This window comes from Rhinatrema bivittatum, chromosome 13 (genome assembly GCF_901001135.1).
Source record: "Rhinatrema bivittatum chromosome 13, aRhiBiv1.1, whole genome shotgun sequence".
Taxonomy (NCBI): Eukaryota; Metazoa; Chordata; class Amphibia; order Gymnophiona; family Rhinatrematidae; genus Rhinatrema; species Rhinatrema bivittatum.
In genome coordinates, this window is record NC_042627.1 from 62,422,354 (window position 1) to 62,447,479 (window position 25,126).

Here is a 25,126-nt window from a genome sequence, read left to right on the forward strand (position 1 = left end):
CAGATCACAATGATTTACAATATCAGCCTATGGTTGATGGGTCAACATTCGCATTCTGATCAATGCTCATATTCTAAGTCGATACAACAGCTTATATGTTTTCTAGCATATATATTTTCTAGTTAGATTTTATACATAATCTGGTTCATCTCAACAGGGTCAATACATCAACATTAATTGGGGTGCTTTGAAGTAGAATTATAACCTAAGATTTCCATTACATTATCCTTCATGTTGTATATATTATACATCACTGAATACTTATTGCTCAGTCTGTTAGCATAATTTAATGTTCCAACAGTTTTGTTATTTGCATCTTGGAGTTTTATGTTAGTTCATATGCACTCATAAAGAGCCATGTTTTTAGTTCTCATTTGAAACTCTTTCTTTCTGTTATTTGGCGTAGCAACTCTGGAGGAGAGTTCCATAGTCTAGGCCCGCTATGGAGAACATTCTGTCTCTTATTTGTTTTAGGTGTGTGTTTCATATTATAGGTACCTTTAGAAGTCCTTTTTTTTTTTGTGATCTTAAGGCTCTCTGCTCTGTGTATGGTTGAAGAGTCACTCCTGTTAAGCATGGGTTATTGTTGTTGATGATATTAAAATTTAGAGATAATACTTTATAGTGAATTCTGGATTGAACCAGAAGTTAGTGCAGTGCTATCAACGAGGGGGTGATGTGGTCAAATTTTTTAATCCCTGGTAGAAGTCTGGCTGAGACGTTTTGTAGTAACTGTAGTGGTTTTAATAGACCTGTGGGTAAGCCTAGTAATAGGGAGTTGCAGTAATCTATTTTAGAAAATATCAATGTTTGTAAAACCATGTGAAAGTCTTGTATTGTTAGCAATGGTTTCAGCCGTTGTAGTATTCTCAACTTGGTGTATCCTGATTTAATTATTTTACGTATATGTATTTTCATTGATAAGTTCTCATCGATCTGAATTCCAAGATCTCATACTTGGCCTGAAAGTATAATGCTAAAATTTCCTAGGTCTAAGGTTGGCAGTTTGATTAACATGGAGTTTCTCCTTACCACATAATTTCAGGGTTTTTTTGTTTAGAGTTAACTTCAGTTGAGAAGTTTTTGTTATATTGCCTTCATGTTGGTGGACAGAGACGAAGTAGTTTTTCAAATGATTTGTCGAATGGTATGTAGAATTGTATGTTGTCTGCATATAGGAAGAATTTGATTCCTAGATCAGCTAGTAATGTACATAAGGGTAGCATATATATATTGAATAGTGTAGCCGGGAGTGCAGATCCCTGGGGAACACCTGTGTTGATTGGGATGGTGTCAGATAACCAATCGTTGACCTTTCCGCCTATTCCAATTTTTCTCAATTGATGGCACAGTAGGGTGTGGTCCACGGTGTCGAAGGCTGCTGTGAGATCGATTAGCACCAGGATATAGCATTCATCATTGTCAAATCCCTATAGTATTGGGTTGGTTAAGGAAATGAGTAGGGTTTCAGTAGAGTGATCTTTTCTGAAGCTGAATTGGTTTGGGTTTAGAAAATTTTTTATTTCTAAGCAGCTTTCTAATTGGGATAACACTGCTTTTTCAAGGACTTAGCAATGAAGGGCAGGTTGGAGATTGGTCGATAATTGTCCCAATCATCAGTTCTGCCAATTTTATTTTTTAGGATTGGTTTAATCACGGCTTGTTTTATTCTATCTGGGACTAATCCTTCTGATAGTGAATAGTTGATCATAGTTGTGATTGTTGGAGTTATAACGCTGTGTAGTGTTTTCAGGGAACTTGCAGGGATTGGGTCCAGTGGGTGGATAGCTGGTTTAATTTTTGTAATGATTTGGTCAGTTTCAAGTTTTGTTACTGTATCAAAAGTGCTCCATTTTGCTTGCTGGTGTTTTTCTTCCTGTTCTTTTGTTGGTAAGCAGGTGGAGAATTGTGTTTTTAACCTATTGATTTCGTCTAGCAATGAGGTGGCATATTCATTGCAGGAGTTCTTTGTAAAGTTGTGGTTATTTGTGATTGATGAAGATGGGTCCTTGATTAGGTTTTTGACTGTTTCGAATAGTAGTTTTGAGTTGAATATTACGCCATGAACCTGCTTAGCGTAAATAGTCTTCTTTTGCTTTATTGATTTGTTCATAGTATTTTTTAATAGGGATTTGTATTTCTCTAGAGATTCTGTAGATTGGCATTTCTGCCATAGCTTCTATTGTATTTGTCACTAATAAATGGGCATTGTATTAATTTGTGCCATTCTTTGAGACTGAGGTATTCAACGTTCAAAGTTATTTTACTTCATTTACGACAGCCAAGCGCACGACCCATGCTCCCAAAAATATAACTCTTTCTTGTCTCTGGCCTTTCCTCTGTTGGTCTATACTTCTATTTCCTCTTTTTATATTTCTTAAAATATTTTAGCTTTTCTGTTTATAATAGAATGTTTTTTATGGTTAGAATAACACACACAGGGTAGTGCCGCATACTGTGAAACCTGTGGGAGATCTGGATTAGAGTTCCAGTCCCAGCTTCTGCTTCTTGGGCCAGCCCACGCTGAGGATGCTGTAGAAGCAATGGCACAGCCCTCCTGGGACAGGGAGTCTCAACGGTGACACCTATTGGCCAGACTTGGGGGGGGGGGGTCCATGTTAGCCAGGTTCCAGAAGGAGCTGTGCTTTGAGGCTTTCTGGCCAAGGACTGTGACTCTTGGGAGGGGGCTATAAAAACTGGGGGGATAATTCCTGGAGAGTTACATATGAAGGCTCATGGTGCTGTAGCCCGACAGAAACCAGCTGTGCTTGAGCTGGAACCCCAGTGAAGCAGGAAGAAACTGCTGGGCCACAAAGAAAACAAACAGAATAACACACCTGCACCATCATTATGGCCTTGTCCCAACCTCTTCCCCTCAGGTCCCCTTTCAATTGCTTAATTCTGCAGAGATACTTGGAGTGGGCCAGGGGTATCTAAATGCAAATAACTTAGTGGCCAAAATCAGAAAGAAAACAGGGAAGCTAAATAATATTGTTTGTGTTGGCTGAAAACGGGATGATTGTAAAACATTGCTCATTGCTACTGTATTCATCCATAGCTTAAGGCTCACATATTCTTCCCCAAGGGCTCCATTCAGCAAAAAAATGCAAGACATTTCATGAGCTTTCTGCAAACTTACATGTACCAACTGGCCTGCATTAAATAATTCAAGGTGCAGTACATTGGCAGAACTTTGGAGACTGAAAAAAAAATACACTTAAGTGAGCCAAAGAGGCATAGAACAGGTTTGAGTCACAGATACCAATCCTAAAGATTTACTCGTAGCAAGGCAGACACAAAGAGCAAAATTTGGGGTAAGGATGCATGCTAGAGAGTGGTAAATCAGCTCGAAAGTCAGCATTTGTGCATCAGTGCCGCTGAAATGTTTCCTGGCCCTTATGTTAGCTTCCTGGAGGCGTGCGTCCCCAGGAGGAGACTGAGGGAGCACACTAGCACCTCAGCTTATTATCACTTACACGGTGGTTTCTCCACAAACTGTCAGAAACAATATTGACTGTGCAGAACTCCAATGAATATAGAAAGTCAGTTCACTCACTGTGATATGTCTGGGAAGCAATTGAGAACTGGTCTCACTGCTTCAGCATCTGGAGCTAATAGAAAGCATGCACTTAGGTTACTGGGAATGTCAAACATGAAACCATTATAACAAATTTACACTATTGGGGTCTGTGTTAGGGTAGCATTTCTTGCCATGTCACCATGATTGTGCCGAGATGGTCTTGCACCATGCAATGATTACCTAAAGTGTAAAAACCCTTCTTAGTGTGAAAGCAGCCACCTTGGCTCTGATTTTGGAAATTCCAGTAGAGTTTGTACTTTAGGATCACTTCCCCATCCCATAGCAGGGGGAATTTGGTTCAGCCCGGAAGAGCCGAGCCCTTTCTGACTAGGGACTGGATTTACTCCAGACCTGCACGATTTGATCTGTTCCGCATAGCATTGCAGGGATCTCATCTGATTCAACAAAGCTTTCATGCTTTATGAGCCAAAAAGAATAACAAATATATGTAAATGATAACTTTCAGGCTGCCTAAAAGGACAAGTCTAGCCTCCAGCCCTGTGCATATACCTTCCGGGCTAGATTTCCATTTGTCTTATGCTTTTTGCCAATAAGCTGGCTCGACGATCAAGTTCTTCGGTTACTGGCTGCAGCCATCTTGTACCCAGCAGCAGGAACAGTCCTGGACGTCTGTTTGTCCTCCAGAGTCCAGACTGCTGAATGGAGCAAATGGGCTGACATCATTACGCCTGCTGCTAGGTACTAGACAAATATCCTTAACAGCCGAGAAATGTGATTTTCAAGCTGCTTTGCTGAGAAAGTCAATTACAAAAAAAAAAAATAGTATCCAGCAAGGAGGTCCTTGTGTACCCTTGTGCCATACAACACCAAATGTAAGCTGAGCTAATTTATTGGGAGGAAATGAGAAAAGATACAGATTCCCTACTGCTGGCGGGGGCTCCTGCTACTAATTCTGGGGCTGCAAGCTTCTCTGCAGTGACGGCACTAATTGCTGCTGTATGACCACTCCTTGCTGGGTTCAATAAAAAAAATATTATCATACTCAGCAGCAGCAGCAGGAAAAAAAGAAAAAGCACACATGCCAATTCAATTTACTGCAAAACTAAATACAATTTTAAGTAACAGGATAATTGACATCTCCAAGATACAGCTACTTCTCATACTCCGTTTCCTCTGGGCTGTTCGAGACCACAAGAGTCAACCCAAAATGTCTTTCCCCTTCTGCTCTCAAGGAATAAGGAGGAAGGTGAATGCACGTGAGAAGAAATGTATGCCGGGTCTGCCCGAATTTTCTACTGTCTTTTCATGTGCGCAGAGGAGGATCAGTGCTGGTTCCTGCCTGCTGCTTTTGGAAGACCCTCCCTGCTCTTCTGGCACCATTCTATGCATACTTTTTTTATATTTAAAATAAAAACCGAAAGGAATGCTATAAATTTGCCTGTGGTCTGAAGATTTGTTTTTTTCCTTCCCCAAACTGGGACTGGCTTGTAGGAAGCTGAGTCCAGCTGCAGATCCACTCTCTCTCTCTTTCTCGCTCTGCAGCTGCACACTGATATCTTCCCTGTGTGGCCGAGCTCCTCTTGAAGGGTCACAAGGGTTACAAGCCAGTAACAGGTCATGAGAGTGATAGGGCTTATACCTGTACCCTGCCAGACGCTAGAGCTGCCCCAGTAAACAGCATTAAAGATATATTTTTTTAAAATGTGTTTTGTTCTTTTAAGTTTTCTGAATAAGATGACCATATAAGATATAGTTCCATGTCAAAAGGGACAGGCTCAGGGGTCTAGGTTTTCTTCCCTTTCCATCTATGGACTTCTAGTTGTGGTTTCTTAAGAAGCTACAAGTTCATTAATTCCGTCAGAGGGAAACACAGACGGGCTCAACCTGGCCCTTTTTGACATTTGGTTCTGTGGCCACCCTAGTTTTGGAGAATAGTGATGCCAGACAATTTGCCTGATGGGCTAGATGAACAGTAAAGTTAGGTAGGTTTGGGGGTATTAAGGAGGCACACAACTGCTGGTCATTGGTGAGATGTATCACTGCTCCTGTTATGGCTTGCTGTGCTTTTTAATATATCTGACAGTTTCAAATGTCCATCTTAAAAAAAAAACACACACACACACAGAATTGTGTGTTTATATTTAACACATGTGTTTTGTTTTAAAACTAGGCAGACAAGACGCCATAGCAATGTGTTTGCATATACAGACAAAGCTAGCAGTGAATACCACTCTGTGTGACATCTCTGCACGCCCGCCTGCAATGACTCAAGCCTGCAATATGAAACTTTGTCCACTAAGGTACTGCTTTAATAACGAGGAATAAGAAATCTGTAAATGAAATATGGTGAAACACTATTGTGTACTGAAGGATTTTCTGTTGTGCAACAGCTATACAATAACACCTGCTGTTCGACAACATGCCATGGTTTTATAGATTTGTGCTCAAAAAGATACTTTAATCCACTATGATGATGTGAAGTATTAAAAGGAAGGACTTGAACAGTGAGACTAAGGCAGTCAGGAATCCTTCTATTAGCTCAGCTAGGGGTGCTGCTTCTTCCAATCAGTGCTGAGAATCCTTGGTTTAGAGCCAGATGTCACGGATCATTAAGCGTTTTGCATGTCATCAGCCTTCTCTGAACTTGGCTTTGTGTTTGGAATCAAAGCAAGTGCTTCTGGAAAACATGATACCAACCTCCAAATGGCAGTGTGGGACTTAGCACATGTCGGCAACTGGGTCTGTCTTTCTCATCCAGTCATTCCGAATGATTCCAGAAAATGGTTCCCATTGAAGCTGAGCACAGATTTCATGCAGCTTTTCAGAGGAACTTGTTAGCTTTCCACACCTTGAAGTATCCACTTTAATAACCACAAGCAGTTGGCTTTGCACATTTTACATGTCAAGAATCTTTTTTTTTTGAGACCATCAGTAACTGTGTGCGCTGGTTTCCATGAGAAAGCAATCTCGTATCTTGTAGAGGGAGAGCTCTAGAAGCTAGGGAAGCTTGAGACCTTTAGTAAACACTCAGATTTAGATGATTGCATTTACTGGGAAAATCACATCTCAAAGGCAAAAACTCACAACCACAAAATAGAGAGAGATTCTCAAAAATATTTTGGTAGAAATAACAGAAGTGATGTTGGAAAAAAGGTTAACACTGAATCAATCTGCCAAAAATCTTGCACCCCAAAATTTTTCAATTTGTAATATAAGACTATCATATCTTGAAGCACTTTTGCTTCTATTCACCAAAAAGACTTTGCCTTATCAATATAATCATAGATTCTTAAATTGGTTTGTAGACATATTTTTGTCCTTTATTTTTTCAAATTGCATTACAATAATCTTATTCTTCATTGATATTTTCTTGAAATTGCACTTTAACCACAAAAGGTGGAACAATTGCTAATTTCTCTTCATAATTACTCTGCTAAATTCCTTAACTGTCAATAATAAAAGATGCTGATGTTGTTTATCTTTGTTGTCTGTATCTTTGTTATCTTTAAAATAATTCTACTGACCCTTGTTGACACTTCTTTGTATAAAACTGCCTGACACAGGCCCAGCATTTCGAAGAATCTTTCTGCATCAGGGGCCATACTCTGATGTTTCATTCACCTCTTGGATTAATTTTGATATTTTCTTCAACTCCCTGATTAAGCTTAAATGGAGAACATACCAATTAGCTACCTTTATAGTAGGCAAAATCACCGAAATTATTAGTCTTTTAAATATACATGCTCTCCGATTTTTCACTCTTCCCTCAAATTTTTCAACAGCTCTCTGCATCTCGTGCAGTTTCCTCACATGAGGAGACATCTTGATTGTTTGAGAGGATATAAATCAACTTTCTCCAACACATCCACCATCGGATGCCACTTGCTCAGATCACATGCTGCTCAGCTACCATCCATATTGAAAGACTTCATATGAGACTGTGCCATGTTCCACTAAATGTGCCTTTATATCTTTAATCTTGCAGGTAAGCGGTTGATGGAGGCTCAAGGGTCAGTACTTTCCAAAGGGCTATCTTTTGTTAGTGGAACATCAGAGTTGCAGAAATACTTTAAAAACTGAGGCACCTATGATACAACACTGTTTAACGAATCATCGTGCATATGAAAATCTACGTTGGATGGTGCTAGAACAGATCAGAGTGGATTGGCAGGAAGCAATCTTACCATCAGGTTAAACTATCAAGAACAATTTTGGATATATATATCAAATACGGTTGAGCCAATTGGGTATGAATAATGAACTGGAATGGCACAGTCTCATAAGAAGTCTTTAAATGTGGATTGGTTACTGCATAGCATGTGGTCTGAGTGAGTGACATTCAGTGGTGGATGCATTGGGGAAAGTTGATTGGTTGAGAAGACAATAAATCAAGATGTCTCTTCATGTGAAGAAATAGCCAAGAGATGCTGAGAGCTGTTGAAAAATTTGAGGGAAGAGCTTTGTGAAAATGTGGAGACTATGTAGAGTATATAAATGACAGTGAATTTCAGTGATATCTGCATGCTATACAAGGTAGCTTATTGATGTCTCTTTATTTTAAGATTAATCCAGGAGGTGAATGAAATATCAAAATTAAACCAGGAGGTGAATGAAACTTCAAAGTTTGGTGCCCCTGATGCAGAAGTATTCTTCAGAACGTCGGGCCTGAGTCGAGCAGTTCTATACAAAGGAGCATCAACAAGAGTCAGTAGAATTATTTTAAAGATAAAAAATATAAAAGTAAAATAAATATGTATTGCTGTTTTAATCATTTTATTGTCTTAATGTTTTATTATTGTTTGTGTATGTAATGATCTCCACGCCAATCATGTTTGGAGATAGCAAATTATAAAAACTTACTAAAACTCTTTTTAACTAATAATCCTACTATATGACTAAGGAATTCGACCCTGTGGAATCTGTATTATGCCCTTCGATTTGGTACTTTTGAATCGGCTACTTATGTCATTATCTATTGTTTATAGTTTTGTTCTTATATGTATATAGTGATTATGCTGCATCTATTTATTGACTACATGGACTCTGCCCAGTATAGTCAGCTCTATACCCTTCCAAGTTTTAGCCTCCTTTTTATCAGTTACATGTAAGGGCCCCGCCCAAAAGTTACGCTGTTTTACAATGTTATATGTAAGGGTTTCCGCCTATCTGTTACTGTTTAATTGTAAACCGATGCGATGTGTGAACGGTCATCGGTATAAAAGAGACTTTAAATAAATAAATAAATGTTAAATAAATTAAAATAAAAAAGATAATAGCGATACAGATAACAAAAATAAATATTATCTTTCATTACTGACAGTTATTACAATTTAACAGAGTAATTGTGAAGACGAATTACACTGTTCCACTTTTTATTTATTTGACTGTGCCTCCTTGATTGAGCTAAATTGCATTTTCAAGAAAATTTCAATGAAGATTATTGTAATGCAATTTGAATGAAAAATGGACAAAAATATTTCTTTAGACTGATTTAAGGACCTATGATAATACAAATGAAGCAATTATTTTTTGTTTAAGCAAAAGTGCATTAAGATATGATGGTCCTTTATTAAAAATAGAAACTTTGGGGGTAAAAGATTTTCACCAGATTGTTTCATTGTTCGGTGTAACTTTTTCATCTGGCCAGGGTGATTGTGCATTTTTGCTTGGGATAAAGAAGGTAACAGAAAAGCAAAAGGAACAGAATAACTGTACCTCAGGAACAACAACTTAATGCAGGTGTTATCTCAACCATGACCTTAACATATCAAACTCCTGCTATGTGATTTCTCCATCAGCAGGTCTAAGCTCTCTAATGAATGCATATACCATACATTCTTCTGTAAAAGCAAAAGGGCCAGATTTAACATCGATCAAAGTCCCACAATGCTAATATACATCTCTCAGTGAGCACAAGCATTTTTCCACAAGTACTTATCCCGTCTCATTTTATACCTTAGGAAAAAATCTGTGCTATTTTCCAGGTGTACAGGATAAATTATTTCTGGCATTATCTGCAGATTATTTCAGTGCATTTTTCAAATTTAAGATCATTTTTTGATGGAACTTTCTTACATAGTCCTAAATAGGGTAAAGAATACAAAATTCATTGCATGTGCAAAAGGAAGGTAATTCTGCAGTTGTTTTCATATATATGTATAATTTACTCTGCCCTTAAATCTGACCTATAGTTACAGTCCATTATGTTGCTTAGAATACCATTAGGGCTTCAAGCACCAGCCAAGCAACTAATGTGGTAAATATTAATTTATATGTATGGGTTATTAAAATGTGATATATTTTTCCCCTCCCACACCCCCATCCCCCTTCCCACACCTCCCTACCCCTACCCTCCCTCCCCTTTACCCACCCCACCCACCCTCCCCTACCTCCCCCTCCCCATTCCTTCCCCCTTTTATTATTCCTCTTATTGCTCCTTTTTTGGTTCATTTTGTACTCTGAATTTTGTTTCTGTTATTAATGTTATATTGTTATATTGTTATATTGTTTTATTGTATTTCCCGCCTGAGTTCTTTGTAAACCGGCATGATGTGTTTCACGAATGTCGGTAAATAAAAGTTAATAAATAAATTAAATAAATAAATAAATAAATAAATAAATATATAAATATATATATATATATATATATATATATATATATATATATATATATTAGCCTGAATTAAGTGTATTGTCAGGATTATTCTACTTTTCCTTATGTATAGTTTAAATATGAATGATGCTTCTTAAATCTGAGATCCTAATGGGAAAAATGACCAATATAAACAGTATAAGTTAGTCTTGACAATGTATTGACATCTAAGAGGCCGATGTTCAGCGCTATTTAGTTGGATATGGAGCAGCTTATCCAGCTAAGTGGTGATGGCTGATTATCCAGCTTCAATTAGCTATCACCACTTAGCCGGATAAGTAGCGCTGGATAAGTGGCAGATTAGGGAGGAGCTACGTATCCAGACATTCAGATTTATCCGGTTAAGATAGCATGGATAAATTAGACCTGTTGCTTAGCAGGTCTAAAGTTAGTCAGATAAAGCTTATTAGTTAACTAGCAACTTTTTAATATCCGGATAAGTTTGAATATCTATCCTCAGAAAGTAGATTAATGAAGATCCTTCACATATATTCTTACTTTTTAAATAATTTAGAGTGTATTCATTGATGCCATATATTAAAAATTACTGTGCATGGAGTACTCACAATGTAAAAGCGTCCTTAAATCCTGGAAAGGTCAGATGTCATGTGATCCTGGAGGATTTGGTTTGAGTAGCGTTTCTGTGTGATAATCTGAGTATGTGATCCCATTTTCAGATCTCCTTCACAGTGTATTATTGTTTGATAAGCATACAGATCTTTGGCTTTTTCTTTCATGGCATAGGTGGCAAATGGGTTCCTGGGGTCAGTGTTCTGCTACGTGTGGGGTTGGGATACAGACAAGAAATGTCTACTGCTTGCAGCCAGGGACGTCCAGCAATGGAGATGAGGAAGAGTGCGGTGAGAAGAAGCCTGCCGTTTTACAAGCCTGCAACCAGGTTGACTGTCCTCCAGCTTGGCATGCTGATGAGTGGCAACAGGTACCTTAGACTGGATGCATTCATCTTCTAAAACTCAGCTCCGAATCATATTTAAAAATGTAAAAAGTACTGAGGCAGATTATAAAATACCTGAGCATTTGCACATGTGCAGTATATGGAGGGCGCACGCACGTTTTAAAGTTATCCTCCCTAAGTTTAGAAATCTGTGACTTCTGACGGGCATGAAATCTATCAAGGTTTTCATCTCAGTGACTGACAGCTGCAACAGAAGTTGTGTAGTCTTCCGATTCAACTGGAGACTTAAAAGATTAGATTCTTGTTTGGTTTTCTTAGTAGCTGTTTTCTTCACTGATTTTTCCTACATTCAAACTATGATGTCATCAATATTACACCAATTTATTCCTTCTTGGAAACTGGAGTTTGGTGGGGGGACTTGAATTACTCTATTCAGAGTGTAAATGTGGGAGCTAAGTAAGTCGACATCAAAAGGAAGAAACATGAAAATTCTTGGTTTTCTTTAGTGTTCTCGTACTTGTGGCGGAGGGATGGAGAGCCGCAGAGTGAGCTGTAAGCGCTTGCTAGCAGACGGGAGCTTTCTGAGGCTCTCGGATGAACTCTGCCAGGAGCTTAGACCATCTGCCTACAGAGCATGTGCTGAATCTGATTGCCCACCACAGATAATATTGGGAGAATGGTCCAAGGTCAGTAATCTTCCGCCAGAATTTGGATGAGCAAATACCACCTTCAAACTGGACTAAAAATTGTTTTCTGATTCAATCATTTCTTTCTTGGATTTATTTTTTTTTAATGGAATTTAGTTACTGTACTTGTACCGGTGCTTTTTTATATATTTAAAAACAATCTGGAAAGGGGTACGACGAGTGAGGTGATCAAATTTGTGGATGATACTAAATTATGCAGAGTAGTTAAATCTCAAGCGGATTGTGATGAATTGCAGGAGGACCATGTGAGACTAGAAAATTGGGCTTCCAAATGGCAGATGAAATTTAATGTGGATAAGTGCAAGGTGATGCATATCTGGAAAAATAACCCATGCTATAGTTACACGATGTTAGGTTTCATATTAGGAGCTACCAACCAGGAAAGAGACCTAGGTGACATAGTGGATAACACATTGAAATCATCGGTTCACTGTGCTGCGGCAGTCAAAAAAGCAAACAGAATGTTAGGAATTATTAGGAAGAGAATGGTGAATAAAACAGAGGATGTCATAATGCCTCTGTATCGCTCCATGGTGAGACCGCACCTTGAATACTGTGTGCAATTCTAGTGACTGCATCTCAAAATAGATATAGCTGCACCGGAGAAAGTGCAGAGAAGGGAGACTAAAATAAGGGGCTTGGAATGGCTGCCCTATGAGGAAAGGCTAAGGAAGTTAGGGCTGATCAGTTTGGAGAAGAGACGACTGAGGGGGGGATATGATAGAGGTCTCCAAAATCATGAAAGGACATGAACAAGTTAATGTAAATCGGCTATTTACTCTCTCAGATAAGATAGCAAGTAGCTCATTTAAAACAGGCGCATAGTTAAGCTCTGGAATTCATTGCCAGAGGATTTGGTTACAGCAGTTACTTTAACTGGGTTTAAAAAAGGTTTGGATAAGTTCCTAGAGGAAAAATCCATAAACTGCTGTTATGATAATTAATAAGCAATAGTAGCTTGATATTTATCTAATGTTTGGGTACTTGCCGGGTACTTGTGACTTGGATTGGCCACTGTTGGAAACAGGATACCTGGCTTGATGGACCCTTGGTCTGACCCAGTATGGCATATCTTATGTTCTTATGTTCTTAATGTACCTTCAGGCTTGCATGTAAGCCAGTTTATATTTGGACCGTGACCCTGTTTGCTTATACAAACAAACATCTTACTTGCACATGAGACATTCTAGTTGGAAGTTCCTAGAGTGAGACTCCTACTTTCACCAGTCATGACCCTTCTCCATCCCACCTCTCTTTCAATCATTCCCCCAGTCCACTATTAACCTTTCTTTTGTCACTGGGAACTCTCTTTTATTCATTCATTCTTTCTGTTAGCTGTTCATACAAACACACCTCATGCTCCCCCTACACAGAGGGAACAAGTTACCTAGCACTGATTGTGGGTTTTCCATTCCCTGTAGAATTGATCTATCCAACAGTTTCACTCTCTGTCTTACCTCACAGACTGGCCTGAGGCTGCCCCCACCCCCCTTTCCAAGTATGTTGGCACTGTCAGACACCCTTATAATTTAGAATACCAATTAATACCCAATAAACTAATTAAATACGGTATATTAGGAAGGATATTTTAAGTTGCATCCACAAGAGAAGCTGAAGAGTTGCTTGGTGGTTTGACAACGTGCGTACCATCCATTAATGTCAAACCTAAGTCACCAGCAAAAAAAAAAAAATGGAGCATATATACTACACTGAATTCATCATCAATAATGATTTTATGTCAGTTGGTCAGTCATGTCGATCACACTGTCTGCAAAGCCCTGCCTCTCACGCTCCCACATACAGAGTCAGGCAAGCCTAGGGGCACACACAAGTGTGCAATCAAGCTTGCACTTGCACACAAAAGCATACACAAGCCCACACACACATGCAAGCAAGCTTGTGCTAGTATGCAGAAGCACACACAAGCACAGACGTGCACACAAGCTTGCTCAAGTGCGCACAGGCTCACATACACATAAGCTCGCATACTCATATAAATACACACAGGCACATACATAATACACAACACACACACACACAGGTTCACACATACACACATGGGCACACACATAGGCAGGCGCAGGCAGATTCAGACACACACAGGCACATGCCCCCCACGTGCAGGTACAGGCCCCCATACCCACAGGAACAGGCGCCCATACACAGGCTGTTTTAGACCAGACTACCCAAACAGAACTGGGCACTTTTCACTAGTAGTTATTTATATATATATATATATATATATATATATATATATATATATATATACATATATATGTGTGTGTGTGTGTGTGTGTTTATGTATGTGTGCCCTCTGCTTACACTAACTGGAAAATGCATTCAAATGAAACGATAACCTCTTGAGTTTCTATGGGCTCAATTTTCAAAAGGACTTACGTGTGTAAAATGGCTTTTGATAATTTTCCGGGGGAGGGTGTGTGGGCATAAAAGTATGCCCGTGACTCAAGTGTGCATTTTTATGCACACAAAAAAGAGGCATTCCGGGGGTAGAGTTGGGGCAGGGAAATTATTTATGCACATTCTTCTAAAAATCAGCATTTCATGAGTAAGCCTGCCCCGGTTTTCACAATCCTAATTTTCAAAGCAGATTTCTGTACCTGCGCACAGTTACACAGGAATTATGGCTGAATTATCTGACTGTAACTGTGTGGCTGTCTCTGCAGTGCTCTGTTAGCTGTGGTGTTGGGATCCAGAGACGGAAGCTCGTCTGTCAGAAGATAACAGGGAAAGGAGAACAGAGCCCTCTGAATGGATCAATGTGTAGCAACCTCCCCAGTCCTTTGCTTGTCAGGTCTTGCTATATGAACGTCTGTAACAGTAAGTATCCAGTTTTAGAGATTAAGATGAGTATTTTATATATTGGTAATGATGGGGTACATTTTAAAACATAGCGCGTGCGTAGCCGCACGTATCTTATAAAATCAGGGCTCGGCGCGCGCAAGGGGGTGCACATTTGTGCAACTTGCACGCGTCGAGCCCTGCGCGCGCTGCCCGTTCCCTCCGCCTCCCCCCACCTTCCCCTCCCTTCCCCTACCTAACAACTGCTGGTCCGCATCACTGGAATTCTCTCCCGCCAGGAACATTGTCATATCACATTCAGAAAAAAATTAAAAACATGGCTGTTCGCCCAAGCATATCCTTGAAGAAACCTTATAGTAACCCACATGGACCAACACTCCTCAGTTGCGTCCTCTTTCCGCCTCACAAAGGAACTGTTTTCTGCTAACTGCGCTCTTATATAACTTGCCTAATCGACTCCTCTGTGTAAATTGTATATCATTTTACCATGTAAGCAACTGCTCTCCGCTTACATGCACGGCTCTCCAGTTAGAAATTGTTAATCTATCCCTTTTTTTCTAACAGCCCTGTTCTACATTCCCTGTTGTAATGTAACTTTCGCTCTCAGTGTTAACTGGTTTACCCCCTAGTTTATTGTAAACCGGTACGATAAGACTTGGTCTTGAGCATCGGTATATTAAAAGAATTTAAATAAATAAATAAACAAATAAATACATAAATTACGCCCCCCCCCCCCCCCCCCCCCTCGGCCCTATCTAAACCCCCCTACCTCTGTCGCACAAGTTACGCCTGCTAGAGGCAGGCGTAACTTTGCGCGCGCCAGGCCAGCTGCCGCGTGCCATGTTCCGGTCCGGGGGCTGGTCCGGAGGCCGCGCCATGCCCCCGGAACGCCCCCGGGCCGAAACCATGCCCACGGCACCGCCCCCGGATGATGCGCCGACCGCGTCACGCCCCCCCGACACACCCACCCCAAGAAAACCCCAGGACTTACACGTGTCCCGGGACTTTGCACACGCCGGAAGCCTATGCAATATAGGCTCGGCAAGCGCAGGGTCGTTTTAGAAGGGTTACGCACGTACCTTATGCGCGTAACCCTTTTTTTTTTTTTATTTATACTTTATTAAATTTTTTAAACAATTATTACATTGTAAAAAAAAAGGAAAATACATCTGTATTAACAAGAAATTATTACAGCCATTATTGTCCATCTTTAAACTATTCATACAGAAATATATAGTCCACATCATGGGAGGTCTAACACAAAAATAGTTTTCACTTAGAAATCTGTAATCATTCTTACAAAATGGAAGAGTATTTTAATTTGTTGCAGACTCACTTCTCAACAGGTGTTCTTTATCTAACAAAAAAGACTCCAAGTGGGGAGGATCCTGAAAAATAAATTTGTTTCTTTGATACGTCACTGAGCACTTACACGGAAATTTTAAATAAAATGATGCCCCTAGAGCCAATACTCTAGGCTTGAGTGTCAGAAATTGCTTACGCCTTATTTGAGTTGCTCTTGCAACATCAGGAAAAATCTGGATACGTTGTCCACAAAAACTAAAGTCTTTTTTTTCAAAATACTTTTGCAAAACCAAGTTTTTGTCTCTCTCTCTACAAAAAGTCACTAATAAAGTAGATCTTAATGCGATATCATCTTGAGAGGCTTCCAGAAATGAAGTCAGATTTGGAGAGTTTTGGACAAGATCCATATCCTCCTGACCCTCTTGTGTCTTTAACCTCGTTTTAGGGAGATAGTATATTTTAGATATACTAGTCTCATCTATTGTTGTGATAGATAAAACTTCAGAAAAGTATTTCTTAAGTAATTCAGTGGCGGATATTATTCTGGTTTCTGGAAAATTTAGAAACCTTAAGTTTCTATTCCGATTTTGATTTTCCAAGATTTCTATCCGTCTATGAATAACTATACTATCTTTTATTGAGGAGTTATTTATTTCTTTAATTATTTCTATCTGAGAAGACATACCTTTTGCTTGTTCCTCCACATTAACTAAACGATTATTATGTCCTTCCAGCGCGTAACCCTTTTAAAATCCAGCCCATTAAGTTTTTCTATAATGTTTACATTTTTATTTTTATTTTGAGATATATATATATATATATATATGATTGTTGTATATTGTTTTACCATGTATTGTAATAGGTGTTTAGTATGGGTTTACCCATAGAAATAAATGAAGAAGCTATTCGTGAAACACCAACTGCTATTGAGCCATGATCACTAACGATTGATGTTACGGATACAAATAATTTTAATTGCATAAAATGAAAAATGTTGAAAAAAAGATACATTGCTGCAAATGATGTAGCTGTCTGGGCAGCCCGGTTTTGAGAGGGCATGCATTATATATAAAGCATTTATTGCAAGACGAGGCTGCAAAGTTTGTTTGAGATTTCCTTTGCATGGTGACTATTGATATTAGTGAAGATCTCGGGCTCTTTTCATTGATTTACCCATAGAAAGACATGACTTAAACTGAAACTACATTCACCTAAAATAATTCCCACAATTCTATCTACCAATCATTACAATGTTTTACTTCTCGTTAAAATTTTTATCTTTCCTCTAACTCTAATCCCAGTTAGAATGACCCCCGTTTTATTGTAACTTTTTTCTTCCATGCACTTGTTTTACTTTTTAATGTATACTCTTATGTTATTAGTTATTTACGTTATAATGTATTTCTCACCCCTTGTTTTATGTAAACCGACATGATACGAACTCCGTGAATGCCGGTATAGAAAAATACAAATAAATAAATAAATAAATAAATGAATGCAATTACAGTAAATGTGAAGTTTTCTAAATAATGGCTCAAGGAAGGGAAATTGTATTTTAGACAGAGTCAGGATGTCCTGATCAGATATAGCCATAATAATAGTTATGCTGCTGACAAATTCTGTCTTGGCCCATTCTACAATTCTATATAATGTTGCCTCAATGCATGTCCTTCATGCAATGGCCTTGTGTTGCATCTTGTGCTTAGCAAAACAAGATATTCCTGTTATAATCATAGAAACATAGAAACATAGAAATGACGGCAGAAGAAGACCAAATGGCCCATCTAGTCTGCCCAGCAAGCTTCACACATATTTTCTCTCATACTTATCTGTTTCTCTTAGCTCTTGGTTCTATTTCCCTTCCACCCCCACCTTTAATGTAGAGAGCAGTGATGGAGCTGCATCCAAGTGAAATATCTAGCTTGATTCGTTAGGGGTAGTAGCCGCCGCAATAAGCAAGCTGCACCCATGCTTATTTGTTTTACCCAGACTATGTTATTAGCCCTTATTGGTTGTTTTTCTTCTCCCCTGCCGTTGAAGCAGGGAGCTATGCTGGATATGCGTGACGTATAAGTCTTCTCCCATGCCGTTGAAGCAGAGAGCCATGCTGGATGTGCATCGAAAGTGAAGTATCAGGCACATTTGGTTTGGGGTAGTAACTGCCGTAACAAGCCAGCTACTCCCCGCTTTGTGAGTGCGAACCCTCTTTTCTTCTCCCCTGCCGTTGAAGCAGAGAGCTCTGCTGGATGTGTGAAGTATCAGTTTTTCTTCTCCCCTGCCATTGAATCAGAGAACTTTGCTGTATATGCATTGAAAGTGAAGTATCAGGCTTATTTGATTTGGGGTAGTAACCGCCGTAACAAGCCAGCTACTCCCCTCTTTGTGAGTGTGAATCCTTTTTTCCACATTTCCTCTTGCTGTTGAAGCTTAGAGCGATGTTGGAGTCACCGTAAGCCTGTGTATGTTTATTTAATAAGGGTATTGACTCCAGGCAGTAGCCATCATTCTGGCGAGTCACCCACTCTTCATTGGCAGCCTCTTGACTTTATGGATCCACAGTGTTTATCCCACGCCCCTTTGAAGTCCTTCACAGTTCTGGTCTTCACCACATCCTCCGGAAGGGCATTCCAGGCATCCACCACCCTCTCCGTGAAGAAATACTTCCTGACATTGGTTCTGAATCTTCCTCCCTGGAGCTTCAAATCATGACCCCTGGTTCTGCTGATTTTTTTCCTTCGGAAAAGGTTTGTCGTTGTCTTTTGATCATTAACACCTTTCAAGTATCTGAAAGTCTGTATCATATCACCTCTGCTCCTCCTTTCCTCCAGGGTGTACATATTTAGATTCTTCAATCTCTCCTCGTACGTCATCCGATGAAGATCCTCCACCTTCCTTACTTACCTTCTCTACTGTTTTGTAAACATGCATGCATATGTTTTAGGTGTATAAAAATTATAAAATGTACATGTAATTAATTTGATCTATACACGGAGCAGGTACTTTATGAGATATTTGCGTATACCGTTTCGAAAATACTTGCAAATCACCAGTTCGCCAATACCTCTGCCAGTTCACCCAGTCTGTCTCCAGTTTGCCTACACTTTCTAGCACTTCATCCTGAACCTTCCCCAGTTCATCCAGACCTCCCACCAAAAAGATGCAGCCAACAGATAAGTCTGTTTTCACTTGCGCCAATCAATGATCAGGGATAAAAGTGTACAAATAAGTTCAGTAATATATACACATATATCTCTTACAAAATAGCAACTACCGAGCCATGCTCTGGAAAACCACTAGCATGCCCATTTTCTCTGCCAGTGAAATGTTCACGCAAAGTGGAAAATATGAGCAGACGCTTGGCATTTACAAAATAACATGCTGCCTAAGCACGTATATGCTATTATTACGCATGGAGCCCCTTTGCATATTTATCCTTAGCTAGCGCAGTCATAACCCAGGCACACAGCAAACCTCTAGGTGTTCCAACTAAAGAAAATATTAAAATGAATGTAAATGTCAAACTGAAAAGATGCCAAAGATGCCTGCTTCAGTATGTTGCAGTTTGTCGGTCAATGAACCTTCTTTCAAAAAGACTTTTGCCCATTCTCTGCCCATGGGGGGGGGGGGGGGAAATATTTTTTTAAAATGAAGCCCAGTGTCAGAGCTGCCAAGTTACCCAGTTCCAGGAGGGAGACGTTTCTGGTCACTCCTGGTTTTCAACTTGCAGTACATCCCAGTGCACTGTGCTGTTTGCAGACCTGATTTTATCCATTGACATCAATGCTGCAGGTCCCATAATGGCCTGACGATGGGATTGTTGGAAATGCAGGACTGGCATCAAATCTCCCTCCTCAAACTGGGTAACTTGGCAGCTCTGCAGTGTTGCAAATGTTTGGAAAGTAATATACAGGCATTCTGCCAGATTTTCTCATTCTAATATAGTTTATATTTAAAAGAGTACGTCTTTCAAATGCTCCATGGCGCTCTGGTGTTGGCTGGGTTGAAGGCCTCTATTAATCCCTGTGGCTGCTGCTGCCGCCGCTTGGCAAACACAGAAACATTCTCCATAACCATCAGCTTCAAATGTAATGCTAGAGGTCTCTGCAGTCCTTTTGAGTCCTGGGCCTTTGCCATCCAATGATAAAGCCAGCTGGTTACAGAAACCACTGATCCCCAGCAATTCCACCAGAAACCTCCGCTCAACAAACACAGCCCCTCCCACCACTCCCTCGATTAAGGAAGCGCCTCGAGCCACCACAAGAGAACGCGACTCATCCATAGCCGGCCCTCACCTCTGGAACAGCCTTCCACCCTCTCTCGGAACGGACCCCTCAATGCCTTCCTTCCGAAAGAATCTCAAAACCTGGCTCTTCCGGAAAGCTTTCCCTCCAGATAAAGAACTGTCTCCTTATTCCACCCATCCTCCAGACAAATTTCTCCCCCTCCCCCTCGCCCTGCCATCCCCCCCCCCCCTCCCTGCCTCTGTACATAAGTCAATCAAAACACTCCCTGTTAAAAAGTTTTTTCAATATACTTTACTATTAAGTTAACTCGTTAAGCAAGTATAAGAACCAAGTTAATTATTCTGTTACAGTGCACCATGTCATTATAAGCAAGTTATAAGTTATATGTACCGAGTTAAGTTAACCTACTAGGTTACAATGTACTACGTCGTTATAAGGCTTGCCTTATGACATCATGTTTTATGTAAACCGATGTGATATGCCAAATCGAATGTCGGTATAGAAAAGCAAATAAATAAATCAAATCCTGGCAGTTGGGTGAAACCAATGTTTCTCAAAGATGGCACTCAGAGCTGTGCAACGGGTCTGCCGATCAGGATATCAGTAAATAGCCTATTGTATGCATTCAGTGTACAGGCCAGCTTGAAATGCACAGTCTGGTCACCCTGTTTCAGGGAGCCTGAGGACTGCAGTGGAAAGCCATGGAGCCAAGCACTAGTTCCTCATAGCCATGTATGAAAAAATATTAAAATAGTTCACCTTCCCCTCCCCCGTATTATCTGATATAACACTCAGAAGCAGCAGTGGCTGTGTGTTACATTTTTTTTTTTTCTGTCTCAAAATGTATTCGGGATGCTTTTAGAGCAGAGTAATTACAGATTGATACATAATAAGAAACTCCTTTTCCTGGACTTAATTTCAGATTTGAAGATTAACATGCCAAAAAAAACCTCCCAAGTTCTAAACAGCACTTTATAAAGCCATGTGGATTTTCAGGAATGTCCTTGGCATGGGGTACAGAAAATATTTTGAGCTGCATATCGCTCTGAATTTAATTAATTGTGGATAGTCTGAATGGCAGCGTGGCAGCTGGGTGCACTGCTTAGCAGAATTTAAGAGTAAGGCACCTAATATGCAGAGGCCCGGGCCTGGAAATGAAAGAGCTGCAGGAGGAATCCCAGCTTGTTGGGTGCCTTCAGATTTTGGTGGCCTGTGTTGCCTGTGCCTGAATTCGGTCCTGATGCCAAAGCAATCCTGGCAACTTCTCTTGCAGGAAGTGGGGTGCAGAGCAGTAACCATGATTTGTTAAAAATATGCCCCGTTTTGTACTGATGGGTAATAAAAGTGTATAAACTGACCCTAACAATGTATCCTCTTTTTGCTTCTTGAACAGGTAGAGAGATCAGAGCTCCCCCCCTGGGTTTAATTTCTTCTTCTTTTCTGTTTCTGGTCAAGTTGCACCCATAGCTTCAAGCAGAGATGTTTTCTTGCGGAAAGGAACAACGGGCCTCTTGAACTTTCCAAGGAAACTTGGCGCTGTCAAATGTCCGCTCGGCACCATTTTCCTGGTCTTTATTTCTAAGCTTAAACTGCAGAAATTGTGAAGATTTCTGTGGAAATTCACAGCTTATCTGTTGGAACTGGGGATGCGGCAGCATCCCCGAAGGCGCAGGCTTCCATCAAAAGTGCGTCCAAGCTGTTTTCTGAAAAGGAACTGGGGTGTCCTGTTAGAGGTGCATGAAAAAATGTGAGATCAAACTTGGATTCCGTCATGCTTTCAGCTTGACAGAGCTGTTCAGTTTTCCCTCCGATTCACTGCTGGTGAAACATGTCAGATATTTCACAGGTAGATTTGAGAATAGTTCAAAAGACATTTGAAAAATCTGAATCGACTTTGACATTTTTTCAAAAAGCAAAGGCAACATTTTCAAATCCACTTTTCCTTCCTTTAGACAGGGTTGATGAACCTTTGAAAATGCTCCAGGTTTCTTTGAATTATTGGCACAGCTGTAGCTCCTGGGCAGGGGCCATAAAACTCTGCAACTTTATAGCTGTTTGCACTGCATACCAGCAGGGCCAGCATTTGGGGTGTGCGACCTGTGCGGATGCACAACCCCTCCCCCGCCACCATGCCTTTCCACATCATGTGGGCAAAGCAAAAGAAAGAGTGGATCGGGAGGGGGAGTAAGGATGCTGGGCAGAGGGTTGTGCTGGAGAGAAAAAGGGATGTTGGGTAGAAGGAAAGAAGGAAAACTGTAGTGAAGCCGATGCCACCACCAAAGGAGGAAAGGAGGAAGTTCTGCGCCAGAGCTGCAACCTGCTAAGGGGGGGGGGGGAGGGGAGGGGCGGGCAGGATGCCAATTTCAGTTTTTGCACAGGGAGCTGGTTAGCCTAGAATTGGCCCTGCATACCAGCCTTACAGCAAAAAATGTAGGGCAGAAATACCCATTGAGAGTGGAGAAAATGCCTGATGGTAACTTTTTACACAAGTGTTAGTAGTGAAAATAAGTAGGAATGTGAAGTCCCAAAAGTTTTTATTTGGTTAGTTTTTTCATTTCAAGTTATTTTTTTTCACTTTCCAGTTAAGAGATTTTTTTTGTTCAGTTCATTTGCCAAACTGAAAAAGAAAACCCAATTAAATTAAATTATCTTCTTTTTTCTAAATCCCATTTTTCTTAAGTAATAAAGGTGGACATTGGTCCATTGGAGATATCCAACCATTCCCCTTTCTGGCCTAATATGGAAGGTTTCTTGCCCCGCGATTTTGTTAGGAGTTGGAGGTTCCCTACTCATTGTTGTGCTGGAGGTGGACCCTTGGCCTGGTGCAGGATTGGTACGGCCCTCTGGTCGGACCCAGAGAGCGCCTGCCACCAGGAGGCGAAGCACAAGAGGAGACAGAGGCTATAGCTGGAGCTTCACCAATAGCAACCCGGGGTTTCCGCTGGTTGAGCCCTTGGATACCCAGACCGCCTGGACTTAGGTGGGCCTCGGATGGTCTCCTGGAGAGGTAGCGGAGGGGTGTGCCCACCACGAGCAAAGGTGCGTGGCTGATGCAAAGAGAATGGACCAGACCCGAACTGGAAGCTCCGGAGACCTCAGGGAGGTAACAGTTCAGGAAGGCTCTCCGGGTGAGACAAGCAATGCCTGAGGGTCTAGTCGAGTGAAGGCCGCGGTTGGAATCCAAGCAGGTCAGTCTGGTAGACACGGCAGGCCAGAAGAGAGTGTCCAAGTGAAGCGCAAGGGTCAAAGCCAGAGTATCTGTCCAGAAGTAGTCAGCCAAAGCAAGGGTCAATACCAAGGTCAGTCTGAACATAGTCAAGGCAGGCAGTGGTCAGTTCCAGGCAGCAGACGAAGAGAGTAGTCAGGCAGGCCGGGGTCAGTACTAGAGATCAGTCCGAGAAGGTACCTGAGTAAGGACACAGGAACAAGGAGACGCTGGAACAAGGATAGGCAAACTAGTGCACCACGGTGTCGACCTGATTGCCAAGGGAGGTCCTGGGGACAGGGCCTCGCTATTTATGCTAGGGCTACGTGATGTCATTGGTGTGCGTCTGAGTCAGGTTTCCCACGCTTGGCCCTTTAAAACTGAGGACGTCGGCCACGTGCGCACCTAGGGGCAGGGCCGAGGTGGCCAAAGACGCGGAGCCCCGATGGGAGCTCCGCTGTGAGGCCTGTGGCATGGAGGAAGCTGGAGAGGGCCGCGGTGAGCGTCGGGGACGCCGGGAACTGGCGGCAGAGGCAAGACTGGAGCTAGTGGAGGGCAGCGGAGGTGAGCAGGCCCGATTGCGGCACCCACGCGGCCGGGACGCGCAACACTCATCTTTTATTATAGTCCAGTATTTATCAGAAGTGGAAATCTTTTAAGGAAACTAATGCTGAAAATCAACAGAACCATATTTTATTTTGGGAAATGGTTAAAGTGGTTCTTAGAGAGGTCATCATTGCTTATGTGGCAAAAAAGAAAAAAGATTTGGCCTGGGAGATCTTAATTCTGGAAGGAAAATTAAGAGGTTGAGATTTGGAACATTTCCCACTCATGCTAACAAGGCCGAATGGCTTACTTCTCAGGCTCAACGTAATTCTCTTATTTATCAAAGGACATAAACAAATTTGCTGTATTATATGTTTACATCTTTTGAATTTGGAAATAAGCTTGGGAGGTGTTAGCCAGGATTACAAATTCCCGGTCAACTTCCAAATATATACCAGTAATGAAGACTAGGATGGGTACAGTGGTTAATTCCATCAAAGATATTTCCTAATTATTTTAAGATGATTATACAGAATTATATAAAGGAGAATATAGTAATTTGGAAGATATTAAAAGCTCTCTTCAGTCTTCTTCTGTACCTAAACTCTCTTGAAATCAATTGCAGTCTTTAAATAAGCCTCTTCAATTGGAAGAGATGTGTACAGGTATCTCTCAGACCAAGGCTTCAGGACCCGATGCGTTTTCAGGTGAATTTTACAAATTGTTAAATGATCACATTTGTCTTCCTGTTGGCAGCATGTTTGAGAAAGTGACTGAGTCAGAGGAATTTTCTTTTGGAGCCAATAAAGTGACAGTTATAGTTCTGCCTAAACTGGGTAAGGACCACATGGTTCCATCTTCCTATAGGCCCATTTCATTATTGACTTTTGGCCTTAAGGTATTGGCCAAGATTATGGCAGGATCGCCTTTCTCAGTTTTTGCCAGACCTAGTGGTTCCGGAATTGCTGGGATTTGTGAAAGGCAGACAAGCAGTTTTTAATGTATATCACATACTGGCTTCCTTGGAGTACTCTCGTTGGCATACATTAGAGTGTTTAGTAGTCAGTTTTGAGGCAGAAAAAGCATTTGATAGAGATTTTGAGGGCCTATGAGTCTGAGGAGTGATTTATTAAAGCCATTCTCACATAATGTTTAAAAAGGGGAACGAGGCAGGGTTGTCCCCTTTCACA

General features: G+C 40.8%; 1 protein-coding gene across 1 annotated transcript in view; it reads left to right on the forward strand.

The window, feature by feature from the left end:
* Positions 1–25,126, forward strand: part of ADAMTSL3 (ADAMTS like 3) — a 412,023-nt gene that overhangs the window by 331,258 nt on the left and 55,639 nt on the right. The window contains 4 exon segments of the mRNA XM_029574962.1: positions 5,712–5,841; positions 10,938–11,133; positions 11,616–11,795; positions 14,501–14,654. Of these exon segments, the coding sequence (XP_029430822.1) occupies positions 5,712–5,841; positions 10,938–11,133; positions 11,616–11,795; positions 14,501–14,654 (660 nt within the window).